This window comes from Anopheles nili, chromosome 2 (genome assembly GCF_943737925.1).
Source record: "Anopheles nili chromosome 2, idAnoNiliSN_F5_01, whole genome shotgun sequence".
Taxonomy (NCBI): Eukaryota; Metazoa; Arthropoda; class Insecta; order Diptera; family Culicidae; genus Anopheles; species Anopheles nili.
The window spans coordinates 3,401,584-3,426,758 of NC_071291.1; the positions used below are offsets into that span (position 1 = coordinate 3,401,584).

The 25,175-nt window shown below is 46.5% G+C and overlaps 1 protein-coding gene across 1 annotated transcript in view; it reads left to right on the top strand.

The window, feature by feature from the left end:
• Window positions 1-25,175, top strand: part of LOC128721439 (uncharacterized) — a 36,949-nt gene that overhangs the window by 9,576 nt on the left and 2,198 nt on the right. Inside the window, exons 2-6 of the mRNA XM_053815195.1 lie at window positions 9,760-9,825; window positions 22,124-22,531; window positions 22,598-23,286; window positions 23,361-24,571; window positions 24,633-25,118. Coding sequence (XP_053671170.1) covers window positions 9,760-9,825; window positions 22,124-22,531; window positions 22,598-23,286; window positions 23,361-24,571; window positions 24,633-25,118 — 2,860 coding nt within the window. The remainder of the gene's footprint in view (window positions 1-9,759; window positions 9,826-22,123; window positions 22,532-22,597; window positions 23,287-23,360; window positions 24,572-24,632; window positions 25,119-25,175) is intronic.

Below are 25,175 nucleotides of genomic sequence, written 5' to 3' on the forward strand. Positions count from 1 at the left end.
CTGACAAGGGGTTTGGTTAGAACGGATTGTGATATGGACTCGGCTGGATCGTGTCGATCGAATTACGACCAGAAAAAGGGGCAGTTTCGATCGCATGCTCACGCGAAAGTGTAACAGTTTGCTATATTCGGCTTAGGGTCCTGTTTGTTCCAGGATTATAAAACCACGTGTGAGACTGTGGCTCCATTGTGGGGCAAAATGGAGTGTTGATGAGTGTGTGTTGTGGTAGATTTTTGGCTGGACCAAAAGAAACTACGGTGATCAACAATCGTGATGGCGAATAAGACAGATTCGGTTACGCCCGAACCTTCAAAGGTGAAAATGTCGGACGGTGTCTCAGCCAGTGCATCCGAGATCACGATCGTGATGAGAACGATTGTGTCCTCACCGTGCAGTAATGTCGGTGGACGTGATAAGAAAGAGTTGACTCGGTCCAACCCGCAACGTAGTGATGGTGTGACAGCTCTAGATGCGCTACGTCCTTCTGGGAATCGCGTCGAAGTGACCACAAGTGTTAGAACGGTGTTCGAGTGTCCACCGGCGACCGATTCGGGACCTGCGCCATGTGGTGACGCGTCCGCCCTTAGCGGTTTGCTGCAACCGGTTTTGAGCAAGAATTTTATCGCCCTTCTAAAGAGCGCCAACGATTCTTCGTTTGAGAACGTGCTCGAATTCAAGTCGCTACTTGCAACTGGTGCACCAGCCCGGGAACCCACGTCCTGTCCATCTTGTGACCACTGTAAGCACACGCTCAGTTCCGATTCCGACACGACGGCATGCGATCTCGAGGCTTCCGTGCAAAAGCGGGTGAAAACTGACGAGCACCACCATCCGGATGAAGGCGATAAGAGTGAGTTTGCTAAGCGATCGACATCGACACCGATTAAGATACGCATCACTCCGGGAGATGGTGGAAGTTTGGGAACAGGTCGAAACACCAAGGACGAAGACGAAGATCCCCAGTTGAATCTGCTCACACCTCCGGCGGACGCATCGTTCATAGATTCCGACTTTGAGTCGATGGAACATGATCAGTACGATACGTGCAGCAGTAAGGGTTCTCCACGGCCTGGCCACCTGATGCTGGAGGAGTTAGCTGACGAAGAGGCGTCGATTGCTGGACCTTTGAAACATGCAACAGTGTCTTCTGGGATGGAAAAAGCCGATGACGATCATTGCCCTATGATGGGCAAAGCTTGCACCCGCAAGTCATCCTCCACGACGAAAGCATTCTTCGAGGAGGCTCTCCGGACGCCACTCGCGATCCGGAAACACTTCCAGCGACGCCGCAACTCTGAAATTCCCAAACCACCGTCTCATGGGAATCTGTTGCATTTTTTCACGGCCAAAAAGAAAAGCAACAGCCTCGAAGGGGGTCTAAAAAGCCCGCGTCCGAATCGGTCCCTCACGACGACGACGACGACGACTAGTGAGAATAGCTCAGAGAACGGAAGTCGTTGTACATCTCCGGTACTAACGGAGGAGAACCTGCGCCGGTTGTCGGTGTCGTTTGTCCGACGAGAATCAGATGCGCTCAACAGGACGCTTGTGTGGGGCGAAAACTACGACTACTCGTACGAATGCGAACCGTCCCATTCGGACGTGGAAGAGTGCGAGGAACCGGAAGAACCGGATGGAAATTCGGACCATTCGCCCCTCGTCAGTACCATCGCCAGTGGAAGGACGGAACGTCGAGTCAGCACGAAGCTGGTACACTTTGAGATATCTCCAGACTCATCCTACGAGCTGCAGCCGCCGATAATGCCAAGTTTTCGGATCGATCCGCCACATACCACCTCGAGTGCCACTAGTAAGGGCTTAGCTGGGTTGATTATTGGTGCAGCGGCCTATGCAACGGCGACAACTACGGCTAGCTTCCTGAAACGCTCCGCTAGCGAGCCAGTCCACTGTAAGTTGCGAAGTCACAGCTGTACACCGCTAACATCTGACATTGGTGAGTCGGATGAGGACGACGGAGAACAAGCCGATCGACGGAGTAATCGCGATGTTCCGATCATGTGTGAAGCACTGGTACCTCAGCGTCCGTTCACCAGCGTCCATCAGGCATCTGTGCGAAGTTTGGACCAAATTGGAGTAAGTGACCTGAAGATACTGCCGTCTGTAGTAAACTTAAAAGTAAACTCACGCGTGAATCAATGTCACATTTATGATTCGATCAGTTTCGGGCGGGTTTTGTACATATTTTAATCTTCCAATATTACTAGGAGAAGAATTGCTATTCGATGCTTATCACTCTAGTCCTAAAGTAAAGTTGAGTGTGTGTGGACAATTCAATCGTTCGCAAAATTATGATATCGCTAGGAATGATTTAGCAGAAGCAGTATCATTTTCGATGGTCATTAGCTCCGCACGCACCAGCTTCACGTTTTACCGGTGCCGTGCGACTTTCCATTCTTCCGATAAGTGGGTGGGTCGATTTCAAGCAACAATTGCTACAAGATGCCCCTATCTCATGCACAAAAGTGTGCTCAAAAACAATACAAACGCTCCTTGCAGTGTCCGTCAGGCTTAGAGGTGAACACATGCTAAGATGTGTCTAATTATCGGTTCAGTCGAACTCCGTATGGCGGTCGATCGATAATGAGGGTTTTCGGTTTTGCCCAGAGGCGGATGCATTTACGCACTGCGTAGCTACACGAAGCGGCACGTTTCTTCCCACGGAAACGAAGGTTGCATTGTGTGATCGAGCGCTCGACAATGGGTTGGGATGCCAGGCTCTTAGAAAAAATGCAAGGGAGAAGTTCATTACTACAACAGTATCGAAAATCCTCTAAAAACTGCATGTTTCATCGTGCTGATCAAATGTAACTCATCGTAGAGTGTGGTACGATTAGGTAATATAAAAAGAGTAGACCCCTAATGTAAGATAGGAGAAGTGGTAACTCTTTCGTTTTTCTTGCCTTCTAAGTGAAACTAAGTCTCTTCTCTGAATTGCGTTGGAAAAGAGAAATGTTTACCAGTTTGGTCGTCCGTCGGTGGTTACATGCATGATAACCGCTTGGAGAGTTCCCGGTTCGTTAATGTTTAATTCGATTTGTTTGTGTTTAAACGTCCGGGTTATCAGAGCTGTTATCAACGCTTGCCGTGCGCCATGGAATCTAGGCACAATTGTATTGGTTTCTGCTACAGGTCAGCGCTACATGACCACCATAGAAGACAATGACGATGATGGATCAGATAGCTTAAAAATCAATTTCTTTAAAATTAATCTTTAATCTTTAATTTCTTTAAAATTAATCTGGTTTTCCTATTATTTATTTTTATTCAATTTACAAATAAAAATGGTTCATTTCAAACGAGTTTCGTTCGATCATCAATCAACTGTCATCTTTTTTGATCGTTAAATGTTAATGGTAGGAGCAAATAGATGCCATATCAAAAATATGCTTGCTTATATCATGGTATCACTATTGAAGTATCCAATCGGTTCCGCTAGAGAAATCCAGGAGAAAAGCATGTTGAAGATTGACGATAGTTTGCCTGGTTGAATATCCAATATATACTTTATCGTTGTACTCATTCGTCTTCGATTAGTTTTCGTGCAGATCAAACAGTTGAAGAGCACTTGAATTTTTTTCCTGGATGTTATACGATAGTTTCAAAGGAAGGAATCAAATATTAGAAAAGAACATACACGAAAGAAGGCCAATCGTGTTTACATTAAAAACAAGCGCTCACCGCTGGAAGGGGGTGATCTAGCGATATCCTGAACCGATCAGCGACGTCTACACTGCTCTAGTGTTATCCGTTACGGATCTTCCGACCCGTAATGGGCAACAGTTGGACGTCGTCGTATTCCGGAAATGGAATAGAAGTGGACCCCACTCCAACGCACATGGTATCAATCATCGTACGAAACCTAACCGTGTATATGAACACAGTTTTTACGAGGCCTTTTGGACAGAAAAACCAAAAACTACTGTCACGAGCTGGTGCATTCAACAGGAAGGTTTACATATGCCGTAGGACGGGTCATCAAAAGCGGCCACTTGAGCCCCGAGGAATGGTTATATGTTGCAGCTAGGCATGAATCAATTTGGATACGGACTCCCTACGTCCGCATGGATGGTCGTTAGGTCCACTTGAGGGCCAGAGTTCCTGAGGTAGAAGAACCCGTTATCGGTGGGTGCTTCTTCCCACGATGTCGAATGTTTTAGCATCGGAAAGAGATACCGCCTAGACGTGAAGCCAGCATGAAACGAACTAGGTAGACTAGGGGAACGTGCGCTTTGGAGCTTGGATTCATGAGAAACCATTTTTCTACTTGGCTTGAGATGCAACAAAGTTGTGTTAAGCGTGAGTCCTCGCGAAGATGGAGACGGTTTTTGTGTACGATAATAGGGAGCGTTTTGCCGCAGTGACACTTGATACGCCGTATGGCGGTAGCTATTTCTTGGCAGATTGGTCTTCCCTATAGGTATGCGTCGTGTATCATGCAAATAATGTGCTTGCCCGTAGGATGCAGATAGCTGGAAGTGCTAAAAAAAACTTCGTTCAACTCACTCTGGATGGGCTACCGTTTGCTTAGCCTAGAGCAGAGCCATTAATCGCCTCCGTAGAAGTTCATGCAGAAAAATATTTATTCTTCCCATACGCAAACAAACTTACCTGCGTCTGCATTCTATCGTTAGGTCGGCAACGCCTTCTGTACCTGCCTTGGGCATGATATAGAACGAACTGTTTGTGCATCGTTCATGGCAATGATCAAGCGGGTATCGATGGTGGAATAAAAAACTGCCCTGGAGCTTATGTCAACGGCATGTATTTATTTCTTTTTGATTGGATCGAATAATGTATGACTTCCAATTTTAGCATTTCAACGTGCAGCGCGAATGCGTAATGTGGAGGGACCTGCAGTAATGGACTGAATTACTTGCAGTATATCGATCAGATGCTACTGCTATCGTGGGGTAGACACATAAAGCTGGATATTTTAAAGGCTAACGATGTGTCAATACTTTGTTGCATTGCAATGTTCCGAATGAACCGGAGGACACTCGAAGAATATACGACGAACAAATAGAAAGCTGGTGTCAATAAACCTACTTCCCTGGGGGCAATTATGCATGCATCGTTGGGATCGCAGATTATCTGCTTCTTTGGTAAACAAAAAGAAAATATATCTGAAATTTGTGTAAAACGCATCCTATATGGGTTGTGTCTGATAGATCGCTACTGATCGGAGCAATCTGATTTTCAATCTGTGTTTAAGTTAATCGGGCATGGTGAGCTATTTTTAGCTCCACGAGCACGTACAAATAACGCCCGTTGGTTCCATTGTGTACTTCGCGAATTCCGACTACGTGGACCATTTTCCCAGCAGCTCACGAGGTTCATGGGAATGTATGAATGCGCTGTGACCGATAAGATCGTAATTACACTCTGCTAGACACCGGATTCGCGTTACAATTAGTACACCTGTGGCACACGTATGATTGTGGCTCTAGTCAGCATCCCGTTTAGGGACACGTGATACCGACTCTGATGTCGCGGTTCGCCGACATTCGGTGTGTGACGTACAATGCCGACAAGTTGCCGCTTCGATAAGGATAAAATTACATCGATGCACATCGCTTTGACGTCTACCAATCGTGTCTAATATCAATGCGGTTTGTTGAGGTTTTCTTTTCTTGCCATCGCATGATAGTAGGTAAGTTTGGGGACATGTACGGCTCGAGTATGCACAGTTACTTGAACTCAGTCATCGTTGGTCGGTTGGTTAGTGTGTCTCGCGCCTCGAGAATACCAGTGTCCACCTTCCAGCCATTGCTCCGTCTGCTACCGAGCAAGTAAAAGCTGCTACTCCAAGCTCCAGTTTTCCAAAGACAACCCCACCAAGCGGTTTCATGCAATTGTTTTCCATTTCCTTTCCGAGCTCCCCGCATTTATGGTTCATTTATGAAACATTTATCATGGGAAGTAATGTTGGCCCGGTTTGGTTTTTATGCCACCTGTGGTGAGGGGAATGGTTATAGTAGAGAAATAAATTATCTCCAATCACTCCTTATCTGCTCTGTGACCGCGGAAGGCCGTCGTCGTCGGAAGGCGTAGTTGGGTTTTTTTATCGTTCGTGATGGATGCCGGTAGCTGAAAATGCCGTTGCAGCTCAAGAAAGGGATTGGCCAACCTGTTCCATTGCGCTCACCTGGGATTAAATTGCGTTGCAATAATCGAGCGTCCTAACCCATGCCAAAGCATATTTTACAACCGGTAGCTCTCGTGGAATGGAGGCGAAGATACATCCCGTGCTGGAATTTCTACATAGTACGCAATTGTGAGATCTCCTTGTTAACAGGGAAAATGGGACATGGAACATGGGAGGCTACGCATGTACCGTATTATGTGATACTAGGGATACTATCACATAAGTTAATAACATTCTAGCGTTATTGAGTAAAAAAGGGTCTGGACCATTAGATAAAGCATTGCTGCAAAGCATTTTATAGCAACTAATGTATTCCTGTTGTTGTTTGACCGAGTTGCCAACCGGTATAGTTCTCTTTGGAAGCTCACAGGTCTCCAACACAGGCTAACGGTGTCCAGACGGATATCCGTTAGTGACATCAAGGGGCAGAAGATCTTCATTTTCATCCCTGTTCCGTTTTGAAGGAATACAGTTTCCATAACATTTTTGTGGTACGTTTAGCAGAGAGGCTGCATTCGAAACGCAGGGGGTTTGAAAATGGGATCCCCTGATTGGGGCTTTTATACGCTTTTCTGTTAGTTTTTACCATATTTTGGGGAGACGCGCGTGCCTAGGGAATGACATCATAAAATAAGAATCGAAATGTGTTCATCCGGCGTTACCATTTCCTGTCGATCGTATGAACCGGCATGGAAAACGTTCGCGGATGTGATTCAACGATTGGAGAAAGCTCCAAAGATGCTATATTCAGCGTGTACCGGTTCTGCGGCGCGGAAGTTGATGCTCAATTCGATTCAATTATCTTAATTTATGAAATTTGAATTCAATTGCCCGAAAGAGTAGTCCTTTCGATTGCATTGTAGTCCCGTGGCGACGATACCGCCCTACGGCAAATTCTTGGACGTAAAGTGTCTAATCGACTCGCCTCTAATCGCATATGGATTATCACTGTGGGAAATGGAGCAATTAGCTACTCATAAACAATCGAGATGGTATTTTCCTTAGATTTAAATAAGATGTATTGTTCGGAATCATTGGGAGAGTATATTAATTCTGAGCTTTTTTCTGCCTCCATGAACTGTTTGTTAAAGTAAAAATTTGGTGTAATAAACTTGTAAGAAACGTTTGCCATACTTTAAAAGTTTAAGATTTTGTCGAATAAATTGAGGTTCACGTGTAAGTGTAATTACACCCCTTGGTAATTGCAGCTTTGCGCGGCGGCGGCACGTTTCAAAATGAAAGAAATACGTTTGTCACGTGTTTTTTTTTCTTCCAGGAGCGCAAAAATTGTCCACTCGAGAAAGCGCGCCTTTCAAATGTTTGGCCCTAAAATTGCCGAGGGTTAAATTAATGTTTTAATAATACGTGCAATCAATAACGATACGGTGGGTCATTGTTCGGATATGTATTTTTGGCGTGTAAAGCTGCGTACTTGGCGTGTTTCAGCGTGGCGCATAAATTATAAACCGTTTTTCGAAACGCTCATAAATCATCTTTCAACGGCAATTGAAAAACGCTCCCATGAGTACGCATAATTACATGGTGAAAATGTGCGAATCTTTGCGAACGATTTGTAGTGCGATTTTTTGATTCATGGATATTTGAAACATCACCGTAACGACTCAAATTTCGCTGCTAGTTAACTAAGGGGTATTAATTATTGTACCATCACACACTCTCACCACGTGAGCGGAAGAGATTTTTCCGATGGAACTCGATCCAGTATGTTTGAAGAAGGAATTAGATCGCGTCTAGGATCCCTTGAATCAAAGACGCTTCGAATGCGCTGTTTACCATGTCCTACCGGATGTTCATCCCTGACAAGCATTTTGCTCCTGATGTCGATGGTGAAGGATAACAAAAAGAGAACCTCGAGAGGAACAGACAGACTTTCCAAAGCGTTTGTCGGCGTTTACGTTTCCGGTCGAGTTGGGAAAGGACTGAGGCTCGAGGTGATGTTCGGTCCATTCGTTTGAATCCATTTTAAACGGCATTCATTACCTTATTAACATATGTACGGCCCACGGTGAAAGGGTGCGCAATTATCGTCTTCGTCGTTTGGACGTCGGTGTACGGGGTTTTTGCGTGATCGTTGCTCCAAGAGCGACTAAGGTGTATGCCTGTGTCCAGTACGCTATTCGCACGTGTTGTTCAGTTTCTGCTTCTCGTTTGTTGGAAATAAAAATAAACTCATTCGACAGGACCGTTTGTAGAGTGAACCGCGTGATCTGGAAGGGAACCACCGATCGACCTTCCCCTAGGTTGTGCGGTTGGTCGTATGCTGATAGTTCTTTTACTTTCCCGTGCATTAGTGTCTTCTGCTTACCTGTTCCTGATCACTTTGGAGTGGTTTTGCTTTTTTCCATCTTTTATTCCGACTGGCTCAGAAACAAACCAGGATGCGTCTCGTCCGCTTGGGGATGAGGGCTGTACCCTGCTATTATTAGTTCATTTTCGTCCGGATCGTCTTCCGGAGGTTGTTGAAACACAAATCCGTCGATTTTGTGCCTGAGACGACGAAAAGAAATTAGGGGGGAAATCGAGAAAAACGCATTTCGTTCCAGACCCGGAATTTTTATTCTGGCCTGTGCCTATAGAAAGACAAATGTATTTTTACGTACGGGCTTTATCGTTTGAAGAGACCTCCTGCGTTGTGCGGTATAAGATTACGCTAAGAAGTTGTCACGGTTCTTTCTACTGATCACAACTTGGTTAGTGGGTACTAGAAATTGATGACTGAAACGATCTTTTTGATTGATTTTTGTTACTTGACATGAAATGTTGTTGGAGATGAAATAATTGTTTTCTTTCAATTTACTAAATTGGTGAAAATTTCGGCGTAATGATCGTCTAACAGTTACCACCGAGATCACGTTGGTCGGCCTCATCGGGAAAAGAGGGTCTGTTAATACTCACCACGCCATAATGGAGGAAAAGAAATAAAACACGTTCCTCCTAAAGAGCACCTTCACACGGGTGCATCGTTACCTTGCGCCAAGAGTAAGCTAAACAAAGCAACATTAGAAAGTTACTGGGAACAATAATGTTGTCGGTCCCACCCTTGTGCTTTGCTTCACCGATCTTTAAGCTACTGGGGAGAGTGAAATAATAAATAGTAAGGTAGTAGCGGTGCGTAGATCGAAATTAGCACAACGATGACTTCCCATTTTCATCGCCCAATATAGTGTGCAATATTGCTCCGACGTTTAGTTTGAGTGACCTTAAGAGGAACTAGAGGTGTGATCGATGAAATAATGTGGTAAACCACGACTGCGAAACATAGTAAATTGTTCATGTACCCCATGGTGTCATGGTACAGCGCCACACGATGATACTTTAACAAACATTCCAAGCTGAGAAACAAGGTTTAACCACACACGGTAATAACTGACCACAGGCTACTCAAACGAGAGTGGTGTTCGTTTCGAATGATCATCGATGATCAAGTACTATTTGTAGTCTCTTCCTGTATGTAATGCTCGAGATGTGAACCTGATGCGGATCAATCACTTACAAGACTTTCGATGTTGCAACGACTTTAGCACCTCTGTCTGAATCTACAGTTTCTTCATGCTTTTTCTTTTTCATTGCAGGTGAGTGCTCCAAATCTACTAGAGGGTATCCGCGATCACGACGTCACAGAAGATAGCGGTAGACAAGTAAGTAGCACCTGTAGGTGCGTTTGAGAGCTTCAGCACACTATTTTACCACCGGTTGTAGGGTGCGATCGTTCATGAGTCGTTGAAAATGGAACATGCGGAATGTCGAACGAATGGGTGTAACCGATCGATGCCTCACGCCAATGTACCACGGTCAGCGTGTGGACGTTGAGGTTGAGGAATGTATCGATTTAATTGAGATCTCATCGCGATCGTCGATGTCGGTGGTAGGAGTCGCGGTATTGCAGTTGTTCCAAACGTTGTTAGATAGATCACCATTAGCGGTACATTATATTTTTACCGTACACCCGGGGCTGGAGTCGAAAGTCAGGGTAGGGTGTCGTAAGGCGTAGGAGTTACGCCTCATCGCATGTTACGGAGTTTGAGGAGCACATTCTCTCCACTCCATATTCGGAGTCTGAGAATGTTGTGGTTGAGGCGATCACTGCTTTCGGTGGAATCAATCATTTAGGTATTCACGTTTTTCCTCAGCAGGATAGTGGGAAAGGTTCGGTCTTAAAACCGGGTGCGGTCACGATCCCACGGAACGCTATCTGAAGCCAGAACGAGTCGAATCATTAAACTGCCAAATTGGCTTATTAACGTTAATACGTTTAGAGCTCTCCTCGCTTGCTCTAGTCATGGTTTCCTTGGTTTCGGAGCAAACAGACGGGGTACCTTTGGTGGTTCTCGACTACGGTTGGTCTAGGGCAAAGCTTGATTGCATTGGAATGACCATATTAGCCGTGGTCAGCATCGGTTCTACCTATTACAGATGGCTACAGGTTAGTTCTGTTTGGGATTCACGGGTTGTTCACGTTGAACCAGCTGTACCGAGTGGTCAGAGTTTTCTATTCTGAGGCTATTTTACGGTAAAATTGGATCCTGGTAGTTACTTTTCGTTGCGGATGACTTTCTAGAATATGTCCTACGTATTCCCATAATCTACTAAACGTACATGTTTATGTTTTGTTCAATCGTGTGTTGATTATCTTTTGGGTGAAATGTTCTTTCCGCGATCTTTGTAAATTTCAATTCCGACAACTGTGTAAACATACGCTGACGCTTATACTGCTGTTCAAAAGAAGAGCAGGAGATTTTACTCACTAGATTACTCTAAAAACTCCTCTTTGCTGTATGTTGGTGGGCAGGTATTTATTGTGGTTTGACATTCCCGGGCGTACTATTATTCTTGGACTAGAACCAAAACCAACTTTACTCGCTTCCGTCCTGTGGTTGTAAGTGCCATCACTGCTGTCCATCTCGTGTGCCCATGTGTGAGCAGTGTGAAAAGAAACGAAAGAAGGAGAGCAAGATATAGGGACGCTGCGAGAAACGTATGATCTCTCGATCGCGATCAAGTAGATCTGCCCAAATCAAAGCACTCCACGGAGCACTCCGGATTGCGTACGCATCCCACCGTGCAGAGAGCGATCTCCGAATCTGCAGCATAACGCTCTCCTTGGCCACAGGCAATATCGCGGGTTTCGCTCACGAGGTTCATTTCTACGCTGGTGGCAAAAGAGAGGGGACACATTTACGCTCGATTCTCCAACGCAACCACGGTAAGCCAGCCGCGGATGTTCATGTCATGGCGGAGAGATCACACCATCGTTGCCGAAGAGCTGGAGCTCTGGTTGCCGGGGATGATGAGATGTGGACTTAGTTTTCCATTAGCCGCCAACGAGGGCAATACCGCGTAAAGGTAGACGTGCCGTCACGTGCGGGTCTCGGGTAATTCCAACGCGAAAAGCATTCGGCATTCGGTCGAAACCTACGGTTGGGGACGGTCAGTAAAAAGAAATAAAGGTTTTCCCGCATTAGGAACGCCTGCAATGTGACGTACCACGGTGAAAATGTTTTCCAAGCGTCGAGGCGCGGGAAAACAAGGGTGTGACGTGTTTCGTGCGTTGTGAGGAGTGAGTACGCGTGTACGCATCCGGTACCGTTCCTTCATCTTTTGGGAAAACAAAAAGTGCATAAATAGTGCGTTTCTCGTTGTCTGTTAGGCCACTTCCTGTATGTTTTCCCACCAAGTAAGAGAAACACGTACGTCGTCCCCCGTTTTTGAACCAGCTGTGCGTACAGTGGGTTTTAGGGGCAGTTTTAGTGCGACCGTCGCTTTTGCCTAACAAATTAAATATGGTGCGGGTTGCCAACCGTGGTTGTGTTTAATTTCTCCTTCAAGAAAAAAATAATGGTAACGCACTCACCCCCCGGAGTTTTGTTTTTCCCGCTTCCGCCAGGCGGCCGTTTGGGGGCGGTTGCCTATGGGAGGCGTTGTGAATGGGAGAGAAAGGTTGCATGCCGGTAAAGTACGGCACCCTTGGTGAGAAGGGCCTTAATAACGAACGATTCCAACGGTCACGTTCGGGCTGGTCAAGCTGCCCTGATGTAACGTCGTCAATGAGGAAGAGAAAGAGAGAAGGCTAGAGAATGTGTGTGCGTTATGGCTGGACGATTCGAATTCAATTTCCTTAAATTGCCAATTTTGTGCAATCAAACAATGCACGCTCGGTGAGGGTGCAGTAGTTGCAGCTAACGAAACCGTTGCCCAACAACACAAGCAATCTAACCATCCGAACCGGTGGATGCATTTTCATGCGGATGGAAGCCTACCAGCTTCCTGTGTGTGAGGTAAAACGCGACCTGGTCTGGTGCAGTGTGCAGTTTAGTTGACGTTGACAAGCGAAAACCCTTCCGTAACCCAGGCATTTCAGCTAGGCACTGTGGGATTGGAAAAGGTGTGAATTTTCCTCATTATTTCGCGGCACGCTACATCAGCAACAGAGCACGCAATTGCCAAGAAGGCGTTGGTGCGGTTCCAGATTTCGGCATCCATGGCCCCGTGGAAGAAAGTGAAGCTTTCATTCAGTGTTTGTGTGCGTGTGTGCGTGCGTGCGTGCGTGCGGCTTTTACTAACAGTGATGAAACGAATGATCCGCGAGCAGTGAAAGAGATCGTGCCGGTCAATGTTTGGAGGTCGAATGGAAGAGCTTTTGCGAGTTGACCTTAGTTGGTTTCGGGTCACGTGAAAATCAAGAAAAAAAAACTATCACTCATCATCTTCAGTCAAGTGTCTGCTTCGTCGACATCGAGAGATCCATGACAGATTGTTTTCGCTAATCCTGAAATCGATTGTGGTGTTGTTTGCTGGTTTTTTGGCTTGGCTTGGTTAGGATCATCGCGACCGAGATTGGCACAAGCGATATGATTGTGGCACGTACACCTGGCCTAATGTAAAAAGGGCCGCTGAAAGTGATTTATGGCGTTGGCCTTTTACGTTATCCGTGGTTTTTGGAACTGAGTGGTGGATTTTCACTTGTTTGCGTGCAGTTATACTTTCCTTTTTGTGCTTTTCCGATGGCGCCGATTTGGTTGGTATTTTGTTTGTGTGTCCATTTCTAAAACCCCCCGCACAAACGCGTCTGTTTTCTTTTTTCTTTCGTTGACGATTAAGCAACGTTTGGTTTGCTTTGACCAACCAACGTTGGGCGGGGAGCGAATTTTGCTCTCGTCCTTCCGATGCGCAGCCACCAACGTTCCGCCGGATGTCCAGAATAGGAGAAAATGATGTTGAGAAATTACAAACATAATAGAAACTGCTGGCGATGCTGGACAGCAGCCTTTTCCTGGTGCTTTCATTCCAGATGTGGTAGCTTGGTTTAATGGTTTTCCGATGATCAAGCAGGTTCGACGCTGATGAACGTCGTCCATGATCGGCGAAAAATGTTGGTACAGGGGTCCGTGGAAGCTAACGAAACAAATCTTCCCTTCTCCATCCCAGAAACACACGTGACTCCGCGAGTACATAAAGAAAGCCGCCGCTATGGGAAAGGTTTTTGAGGCGTACGTGAGAGAGAGGGAAGGTAAACAACTTTCTAGAGATGGAATAATTATGATTGAATGCATAAACCCGATGGGATCTTGTGCTCCCGCGGGTGGCGGTGGCTTTGGTCGAATCCGCGTGTGCTGTTAGGTGTACTTTTTTTTTTAGTAAATCAGAGGCATGGCTAGTGAGATTTTGGAATTTTTAATCCATCGAAAAGAATTATCCGAATAGTGAGAACCAACGCCGCACGTTGTATCTCACTTATTCTTAAGTATTTCGCTGACGTGAATTGACCATTGAACTCAATAAGTACGATCAGTAGGCAACTTAAAGCTGGCTCCAGTTAGACGAGTTTATCAAGCCAAGATGACTGCAAATGGGTCATGGAGGGTGATACGAGGCACTGGGTACCGAGTACATCTCATCAGCTGATTCACTGATTTATTTCTGAGCGTTGCGGTTTTGCTCCAGTGCAACATTCAAATTCTACTGATAAGTGTATGCTTGCGAAACAGCATTCATCATTGTGGAGCGCGTGAACGTTGTCGAAATACGAAAAAATCTTTTTTAGGTGTTGATATTTAACTTATGTAAGGCAATATTGATCAGAGGACATTTTTTGACGATACACGTAACATAAGCAAGTGAAGTCAGCACTTGTTGCTCTTGTTGCAACAGTGTAAGCCACAATCCAAGGTGGCCATGATCCACAAGCCGGTTAGCTAAACGAACGGAAGTCACGTTGACTGTGAACTCTCTCAGTCGTGAAGCGCAAAACGAAAGCACCATAAAAAAGCAAGAACCTTCACAGTGAATTTCTCCTGGGAACAGCCAGCCAGCCATGCCTTGAATGTGCATTATTTTAAAGACAAAAATCAGCCACTCCGCTCCGTCATCACTTCCTACGAAGGGCGATTTCAGCGTAATTGCATCACCGCCCGGAATCCTCACTCGCACTCACGCCAGCGTATGATGGTGGTTCTGGCCAGGCTTATGCGGGTTGGTCACCGATGCGTTTAGTTGGGCTGCATTTATTACGTTTCCGGCGCAAGGTTAAGATACGCTTGGAAGCGTCGCAAGTTTTGCACATAAACGCGCACTACGCGACACCCGTTGAACGGTTTTTCTGTTGCAGTTTTAGAGACGCGTGAGTCACGGAGATCGCTAAAAGCATTTTCACGATTCTACCATGGGCTACCATGAAATAGGTTAATTAGACCATATTTGTGAGAACCCTCTATTCTGTTAGATGCAAGATTACAGATGCAAGGACGTAGTATGGAAGGTGATTTCCCTGAACACGTTTTGTTTAAAAGCCAACGCCATTTTGGCCCTAGATGCAGATCGCTCACTGTCAACGGAGCTGATGAATGTGTTTCCCTTTGCGAAGGGTGGTGTCTAACTTGTGAACCCTCGCGTGTTAAAATTCAGATGAGTTTGCATGTTCAGAACGATCGAGATCGAAAGCGATACCTTGCACTACAGTGCGATCAGTAAAACGACACCGTTGTCAGTCGCTTCAGAGAGCATCCTGGAGATCAAGTGACGCGTTAGATGTCCAGACCAGACCAACTACTGGTGTCTGGTGCTTCGGTGCCTAGTTGCGCATTATTCGATGCACACTGTAATCAGCTTTATCAACATCCATCTATTGCGCATTGGTCTGAAAGCAAGGCTCTGAGACACGCAGCCCTGCAGATGGGTTCACTTTCACCCCCTTTCGGTGTCGTTTGGGAACGATTTCGCCAAGCGGATGGTACGTGGGGACACAACCACCAAACCTTGAGGTTGTTGTGGCAGAAGATTATCGAGCGTATCGCCACAAACGTGCCTATTCCGCGGCCTTCAAGGTGGATCCACCGTTTGGTTGCTCTTTTAATGCCTCATGTTGCTGGCTCAATGAAAGCGTCGCTGTTCGCTGCTACCCTGTGGTTAATTGCGTAATGAATGTTATTAGAATACATTATCGTCCTCATGGGTGTTTGCCGTCGCGTTGGTGTCGATTAGCCTTGTACATTTTGCTGAGACGCATGTTCATTCATATACTCTGTGTTATAGAGCGTGGTACGCTGGCGTAGAATTGCAACTGAAGATCGCTGAGCTTTATTAGACACCTTCAACTTGTGTCACTTTTCGATCGCACGATGTCTCCTGAAGTATATTCGACTATCTGACCTCGGATTTCTTACATCATGCTTGGAATTAAGCGAGTGCGTAGATAGACTGTTTGATCACGAAGGACATGATATTTTGTCTCGCATTCACAGCATCATCTAGCTATACTATTCGTATTCTTAAATCATTGAACATTGTCTGCCTTTGATGTACTTTGCGATAGATCACCGGGTAAAATAGTTCTGCGAAGTAGCTAGACGACTGACATGTTTATAGTTGAGTGAATCATCTTCAATAACATTTTAAAAATAGACATAGCTCTGAACGTATAAGTTGAGGAATTCACTTGCCTTAGGTATAGATTGTTTATGTGTTATGAGGTCGATTGTTGTCTAATCGCAACCGGAACACGTCTAGCTGGTAATAAAAACACGCATCGACGCTTTATTATGAATAAGTATGAGAATACAATATCCCTCTTGTACACATTTTAGACTGGGTGTTTATTTTTAATGTTCTTTTGAAAACTGTTTCTGTCAAACTGTTTCCAGCTACTTATTCTTAGCAATTGATTTTTCTTGAGCTTATTTTCGGCATGATATACAGAAAAATGATACTTTACGTTCGTATCTCCACACGATATTTTCTCGAAACGTGATATTGCTTTCGAAAAAAAAAATACAACCAAAATGAAAGATCCACAGGGAACGAACGATCGCAATTGTTTCGCTTCGGAAAACTGATTTGTTGCGATACTTTTCCCAGGAGAGCCCACTTTCCTTTCGCCCTGCTTGTTGGTCAACTGGCCCACCGCTCCTCACTTCAGCCAGCCAGGGGGCATCGCAAATTGGCTGATCCGCGCCGCTGTTCCTCGTGAAAGAAGTCATTCGGTTCGGTCGACCAATTGTTGTCTACCCGGTGGTCCGCTCGTTGGTTCCACTGGTGACGCCAGCCTGGAGCCATTGTTTGCTGGAGCAAAAAAAAAACAAATCCCAAATTACCAAAAGCTCTTTGGGGCCTGCAAGCCGTCTTAGGTCACAAGACGAATCTAACGGCCTTCTTCCTTCCGGGTGTCATGTGGCGGCCGTCCGAAACGACCACATTACGGCTTTGGCAATAAAAGCTGACTACCGTTTCCGATTTGCTTGGATCGCGTCTGGAACACGTCTTAGTAGTTTGCGATGGAGTTTGTGGGGAATGTTTTATAGATTGCTAAGAAGCTGATGAGAGCCGGCCCGGGTATGAATGGTCTGGAAAAGGAAACAGTGAAACCGTTTGATAGGGTTGTAAAATGAGACACGAAACATTCGCAGGGGGTTGTTTAGCGTTCATTAATGGGATGCATTTTCGCTTATTAATTGGCAAATGTACCTGTCATGTACGGAGTCATGTACCTAATGCTTCAATGATCTGCAAGCCACAATATCAACCTTGAAGAGGAAGCTGTTAGCTGGATCAGCATTTGATCATGAAGCATGTAAAACGGGACTTTCCTAAGAAATCTCACTTACGTCAGTGCGATTGTTATGTTTCCACACACAAATGTATTTTTAAAATTTGCATTCAATGCCGTTGGAGCCAAGCCTATATTGTGACGATTGTGTGCACTGCTGCTGCTGCTGCTGATAAAGCTCGTCTGTACCGATTACAAATGATCCACCATGGTTGGTCGATCGTGACGGTGTCGTTTGTCGTGAAGTCATCGAAGGATCTGGAATACACAGACAGTTGATTGTAAACAATATCGCCTTAGACTTTTGGGAGACGTATGCAGCTATCAGATAGGCATTGGTTCTTGAATGTTTTTTTTTTCACCACAAGAGGTTCGGTACGAGTTGAGGATGCAACGCTGTCGCGTAAAGTAGGACACTACTCAAAATCATCTCACGTTCAAGCACGAACGAAGCGAAATTGTATTCGGTGAAGAAAAGGGTGTACGTGATCGACTCCTAACAAATCGGGGGTTCATTGAGAGGAATCTAGGTTAACCCTTATTCATTCTTCTGTAGAGTACGTGATTCCTATTCGCTTAAATGAAACGAAAATAATTGCCATCCATTGTGAGATGCGTTTGCAATTGGTTGTATGGCAGAAGAGGCACCTATGATGAGATTTCTGTGAAATTTTCACAAGCGATATGCAGCTCATAGAAGATTCATCCATCCAAAGAGCAAATTCAAAACATCACCTTGATCTTGTATGGTGTTTTCTAAGGTGATCTTCTCAAGGAAACAATAACAAGTTGGGTGAAGAAAAACAACAACCTGTGACGCATCCGATGAAAACCTTTTCGCGAAGAAGTCTTGAAGAAGTCTAGGAAGGCATGCTCGAGGTAACGCTTCTCACGAGTTAACATTTACCAAGCAGCAGAAAAATGCATTTCCGCTGACAAGTGACGAATCCTCTATGTGGCTTCGTGCTGCACAGCGCCATCCCACTTGGTGTTAACTAAATATGCAAAACTGCATTCCATGAATTCGGTAGCCTTTTGTGTATGGAGATTCCACTGCTATGGCGTATGTAAGGCAGACCTGTAGCATCGTGCAGCCTGTAGAGTGGAAAATGAGAGAGAGAGAAAAATAATAAAATGTGAAAAAAGTAAGATGAGACGCCATCGGCAAACTGCAGAACGATGCACCTTCCGTTCGGTAAACAATGGCCATGATTCAGTCTGACTGAAAGGAACAAATTGTTTTTTGTTTAGCCCCGTTTCGTTTGAGAAAGGATAGACAATTAAGAGAATTAGTGTGTTCACTTAAGAAGCTCAAACCAATCCTGTTGACGTGTCCGCCAATGGGTTTATAATTTTCAGATGTTTTAACGACGCCTGTATCGAGCGCTATTCGGAATGGAAGAAGATTTATCGGTATCGAGCAGGAACCAGCTCTCCATCGTCGCCAGTAGTACTAAAAATAAGCCCCTCACACCATTCTTCAGTTTTTATTGAGCGCAGTGCAATGAAATAGCAACCACATGTTGCAGTTTTATGGCGATGGTCGGACGTCTTGTTGGTTCATCTCTGTTCATAAAACGCTTTGTAATGTTTCGAAAACTGTCCATTTGCTGAAATAGAAGTAACGCACAACATTATGCAATCGAAATAAGTTATTTTGCTTGCTGCTGTGGAAGGAGTCGATATCAAAGTTACGGCTTAAGTGCGGTTGACTATTACAGAGCGTTGCATCTATTGGGCATCTGTTTTCCTTTCCACTTCCGTCGGTTGTAGTGTTGGGTACATAAACAAATGAACCACTGCGGACCAGAGCCACAAGCGGAAATAATTTTAAGATTCACACGAACGACAGGAATGATGTCGGTTCTGTGACTTGGTATGTTTACGCCTTACTGGCGGTGATGTTTGCAGGTTTTATGGGTGATACTATTTTGCATTCATTGCTCTTGGTGGCATAAAATACGTCCAACGTCAAGAGGGCTCTCTTGTGCTGAAGAAACACTCTTAGCAGCTCACCAAGAGGCGTATTGCAACGACGTAAGTCACTTTCCAAGCCACCTCGCTAGTTAGCTATGCTGCTACTTTCTACTGATGGTGCTGTGTTTGCTTCTTCGTAGCATAGCTTTTTCCGACACTCTCTCTCCATCGTGTGCTTGAACAATAGACGAACAATGGTGCGACAGGAGAAAACTAAAAGCACACCCAGCACAGCCGCAAACTAGTTCACAATTCAGCAATGTCTTTCAATTGAAGCGGGATAGAAAATTAACATTCACGAACCTCGCGGGCGTGCATTAACCATGCGGCGCGAGTTACGTAGAATAATGCGCTCGTCGTGTGGCCCTTGGCTAGCTGACTGGCTGGCTGGCTGGCTGACTGGGAATGTTGGCAAACGGTTGAAGGAAACAACGTGACTTACGGTATCTCGCTGACGGTATTTTTGGCTACATGCTGTTGTGTTTTTGTGCCTTCCATCGGAAACCGCGCACTATGGCGAAGTCAGCGAAGCGTGGCGTACCAAATGGTTGCCGTCAGTTGTACGCACCATCGCTCTGGATAAGCTAAATGTCCGTGTTCCAAAAAGCTAGCTGCCCGACACCACCGGCACGCAGCAGTTCCGGTTTATGTTGTCGTTGTATTTTGTTCGCCGAAAGTACGATCCTCTCCGGTTGGCAAACGTCGTATGCTTTGTTGATAAATCGTACCGCAGTAAATGATGGTGATATGCAGAGTAGCTTAAGAAGATGAATCTGTTGAATATGTCGTTCCACTTGTGGCGTTATATTTCTATCCTTCCATCGTACAAAAAATGGTTCAAGTAGCTGGAAGCAACAACTAATACCAGAGTTGCAGTGTCGATGTTTTTTTTTCTAGTTCTAAAACAACGATAAGCGGTGATTCAAAGGCAATCGTGCTTCTAAAACTCTTTCGAATGGACTATGGGCATCGCAACTCGACACAACCTAGCTTAAGCAGTCGATGGGTGGTGTCAAAATATTATTATTTTGTTTCGCAAAACCCGCTCCCCGATCGTCTGCGCTCGCGATAGTCAGAAACGGAAGTTTGACGTCATGACAGATCGGTTTAATCGGGGCAATCATATTTGCTGATAGGGGCACAACAGCGACTTACAGGCTTTTGTTTAAAATGGTTTTTGTTTTGCGTAATACCAGACACACGCATTGGTTCAGCCATGAGCTGTGTGGAACTCCCAAGACGATCGCCGCAGTCATCGATCGTCGATGGGCTTCAATTGAAGTCATTTTCAACACCAATCTGCAACCGCAAAGGCTCGTTAAACGTGGAGATTATCGGTTTCATCGTATGCGCCATTTGGGGTTGTTGAAATTCGATTTTCCATCACCGGGAGAGAACGCGTTCGAGTGGGAATAATTCGTGACCACCTATGGATTTTTAGCACCGTCGTTCGATTCGATTGCCTTTTCATCAAACATTAAAAATACCTCCCATGCCAATAAGCTCCGAGAGCTTATGGGACACCGAACCTTGCGCTGCGGGAAAGCAATGGTGATCTCGACCGTAGAGTGGGTCGTTTATTTGTCGTTTTACAGATAAATCGTGCCTTTTTATTTCTACGTCAACAGGACGTGTGAGCCTGGAAATGGTAGTTTTGGTGTTGAATTCGTGCCTCTTGTATGAAGGCGATCTATCATACGATCGTTTCGTGTAGCCGATCACCATCAGCATGAATAAAGGCGAACGTATTGTAGTGAAGTTTACACTCGTTTGGGTTAACAAAATGTAATCGAATTCGTATGACTGCTTCGTATGTAACACTCTTCAAGATTAAAGTGAAGGGGCCAACTAGGAAATTGTACACCGAGAGAGGAATTTTTTTGAAAGAAGCTCATTTCTCAAGGAGTGAATTGATTTTGTACATTGTAGTTGACAGAAATGGTTGGTAGGATCGTGATTCGGTAATGCTTCTTTCTTTTTCATTGTCAATGACCGATCAACTGATCTTCGGGAAGATGAAGGCCGGTTACAAGATGTTTGCTTAATTTGGGATTTATTTTAGATAACTACATACCTCACGTGATACCTCGCTGACAAGAAACACATGCTTTGATTAGTGCTCTGGAAAAGACTATTTTTGTTCGATTAAACGCTAAACGGCGCGATGTTCTCGCTAGTCAGTTCTGTGAGTCAATCGTATTGAGTGACGAAATCGTTTGCAAAATATCTCCTTTACGCCCGCGATCGCTGAACTCTCCGTGAAGTGAATGTACAAACGTGTGGAGTTGGGTGAATCCGTGCCGGTGCAATTGGACCGCAACAACAACGACAACAGCAGCAATATTGGCCCCAACGGCAAGGAAACCAAAGGTGGCATTCGTCCACCAACAGCGTTCCAGCGAAGCGGTAGTACGCTTCGCCGGAACGTCGAGCGGAAGCGATTTTTTGCCACCGCTCCGGGAACTACTTCTATTCCGGTGTCAGGTCCGCGAGACACCTCAAACCCGGGCGACTTGAGTGATAGATCGCCGGAAGGTGGTGAACGTTGCCATGAGAACATGCTTCTCACGTCACACGATCATGCTGGCTTCAAGATGATGGGGTTCATCAAGGAGGACGAAATCTATGCTAGCGCAGGTGTGCGAGGCAATATGGGAGGCACAACCGAGAGCGGGATGATCATACCAAAGATAGCCGTGATCGCGCCTCCCTCATCGGACATGATCACCGGGCAACACGTAAGCGATGGGGTTGAACGAGGGTGGAATGTGCAAGACACATTGGGGTGGATCTTTTACGATTTAAATGACGTCGCAAAACGCGGAGTTATGCTCGATGTATCATATCACTGCACAACTCCCTGGAGGTACGTCACTGCAAGGTTGCTAATTCGATCGCTCTCTTCTTGGGTTCTTTCGCAGGGCAAATCAATCAACCACAACGCTTCACCGTTCCGTCGTTGGGGTCAATCGTCACTTCGATCGCGTTCGACCGAACATCGGACCCCAACCAATGGTTCTGCTCGTCGGCCATCATCACTGGCCGCCTCGGAAAGCGATGTGTACACCAAATCGATCGACGATGACTACAGTTCTACCAAAAGCGGCTACACACCGTATACCGGTGGTGCAGGAGCTGTGGATACGCTTTCGGTTGAATCCGCTCTGGTTCCGGTTGGAGCAGGGGTACTGGGATCGGTGTCAGGTGGAAGCGGCAGTACTACCGGAGGAGTGGTCACGAGTGGAAGCGGCGGTCCTGTTGGAGTAGCATCCTGGGGTACTTCCTTCGAAAAGCTGCTGGAAGATGCTGGCGGTTTGCACACGTTCTCGGTAAGCAACACTATAATGCGCGGAATGCTGCGACACATGCTCACGTATCTGCTTTGATGTTTGCAGGAATTTCTTAAAAAAGAATTCTCCGCCGAAAACATCTACTTCTGGACGGCTTGCGAGCGGTACCGGCAGCTGACGGAGCGTGATGAACGGGCACGTGAGGCACAAGCGATCTTTGCCCGGCATCTAGAATCTGGCTGCAGCGAACCGGTCAACGTGGATTCAATCGCGCGTAATATTGCCTTGGAGAAGCTGCCTCAGGCTGAACCGAGCCTGTTTGCGGCGGCCCAGAAGCAGATCTTCAATTTGATGAAGTTCGACAGCTACCAGCGGTTTATCAAGTCAGATATGTACCGGGTGTGTCAGGAGGCCGAAGCGAAAGGTCAGGTACTGCCGTATCCGGGCGAGCAGCTGGATCCGATGTTACGCACCAGCTTCGCAATGGTGGTGGGAGGCGCAGCAAACGGCGGCCTGACCAAGCTCAAGAAGTCCCTCAGCAACGCTGAAGATCGCCGGCGAAAATCTCTCCTTCCGTGGCATCGGAAAACGCGCTGCAAATCGAAGGATCGTGACTCGGACACGTCGAAGAAAGACAGTGGAAAGGGCGGAACGTCGGGGGGAGCGACGGGGATCGCAGAGAAGTCTTCCGCTGCGGCAGGCAACGGTGGTGGCGGTAGCAGCAGCAACACGTTGAAGTTGCTTTCCACAAACTCCACTAGCGATATTCACAGTTCCCGAAGTTCCTTAGCTAGGTATGTTTGAGCTTTCAGGCTGTTTGAGCTGTGGAGGATTTACACTTATTTTCATCTTCTTTTGGTGTTTTCAGTTTTGATGCAGCGATCGGCGGAAAGTCGTACGATCCCGAAGATTCACGTACAACCCTTTGCCGGGTAATCCTGTCCAATGGTGCGACGACCGTCGTGCAGACGCGATCGAACGAAACCATCAAGGAGTTGGTAGAACGGTTGCTGGAGAAACGTGGCATCGTGTACAACGCGTATGAGGCGTTCCTTGCTGGAAGTACGAAACCGCTTGATCTCGATGGGCCATCGGTTAGTCTGGCCGGTCGGGAAGTGAACATAGATCAGCGCGTCGTGTTCAAGCTGAACCTCCCGAACCGCAAAATGATATCGGTGAAGAGTAAGGCTGCGAAACCGCTGGCGGACGTGCTGCGGCCGATCCTGCACAAATATAACTATGAACTGGACCAGATGAAGGTGGTGGTTCACTCGACCGTGGACGTGTGCCTTGATATGACGCAACCGGTCACCACGGTAGATGGGTTGTGTTTGTACATACGCAGCACGAGCGAGTCTGCAACCAGCAACGGAGCAGTTCATCCGGAACTAGGACGACCGTTGGCGGGAGCACGACCGGTCATTAATACGGCCACCCATCAGCAGATTGTTCATCATTTTCAGCAGCAACAGCAACAACAGCAGCAGCAACAGCAGCTACTTAATAGTCAATCAGTCAACGCTCAGCAGCAACACACCTTTGCCGTACCGACCTCTATTCCGTCATCCTACGCTTCGGCAACCGGTATCAAACAGCAGCAACCCTTCGGAGGGTCCGGTGCGTGCAATAATAATACTAATCTGGGCAATGCAAACCAGAATCGGCCAAGACCGAAGGATCAACCAGAACAACCGAAGGAAGATCAGCAGCCGGAGATAGGAAGTGGTGTCGTGAATGGGCGCGGCCAACACGAACTGAACACGCTCGACGAGATCACGAACAAAGTGTTCAATGAGCTGATGAACGGAAAGACGGCCAGCAATGGTGTGGCGGGTAAGGGACCACCGGATGTAGATTGCACCTCGGACACGTCTTCGACGCGTCGTGATCGCTTTCGCAGGCGCGGATCCAATACGGCACCGTCGGAAAGTGGTCGGGGAGCGAAAAGTAAAAAATGCTCCACCGGAGGCTCCGAAGATGGTGGCGAGAGTGTGAACAACCTCGGTATCAAGAAGCCGATCATTGCCAAGCTGAAAGCTGGTGTGAAATTGCAGATGCCTACTAGGTCGCAGAATGACGGTAAGAGATCTTACGTGTGACGTCAGACCATCTTAACTAAGCATTTATTCTTCATTCACAGAGCTGCTGGAGGGATTGAAGCGGGCTCAACGCAGCCGTCTCGAGGATCAACGCGGTACTGAAATCAATTTCGAGTTACCGGACTTTCTAAAGGATAAGGAAAACTTTACTACGCCCAGTGCGACTCCCGCTAGCAATCCGGCCACAGTTCCGGTTGCGAGTACGACATCGTCCGCTACATCCGCAACGTCAGGTCCGTCGAAGTTAACGCGCAGCAAACCGGCAAGACGCTCGGAATCCACCACACCGACGACGGAGTTCGTTGGAGGATCACTGCAGCAGATCAACAAGCCCCAACCAGCACCGCGGTTATCGATTACCGGGCAGGGCCGACTGAACCTATCCGGTCCCGGTTCACCTGTCCAAGCGGCCGTCAGTGATAGCCACCTTAATTTGTCGACACAATGTAACGCTTCGCCGCTTCCGCAAGATGATCCGTTTCACGTCCACAGTGGTGGTGGTTCGCAGTCGGAGAACAGCTATGCCGGTAAGTGAACGGAGCAGCAACGTGCTCCTCCATTCTCCTGACCGCTTTTGACCGCTT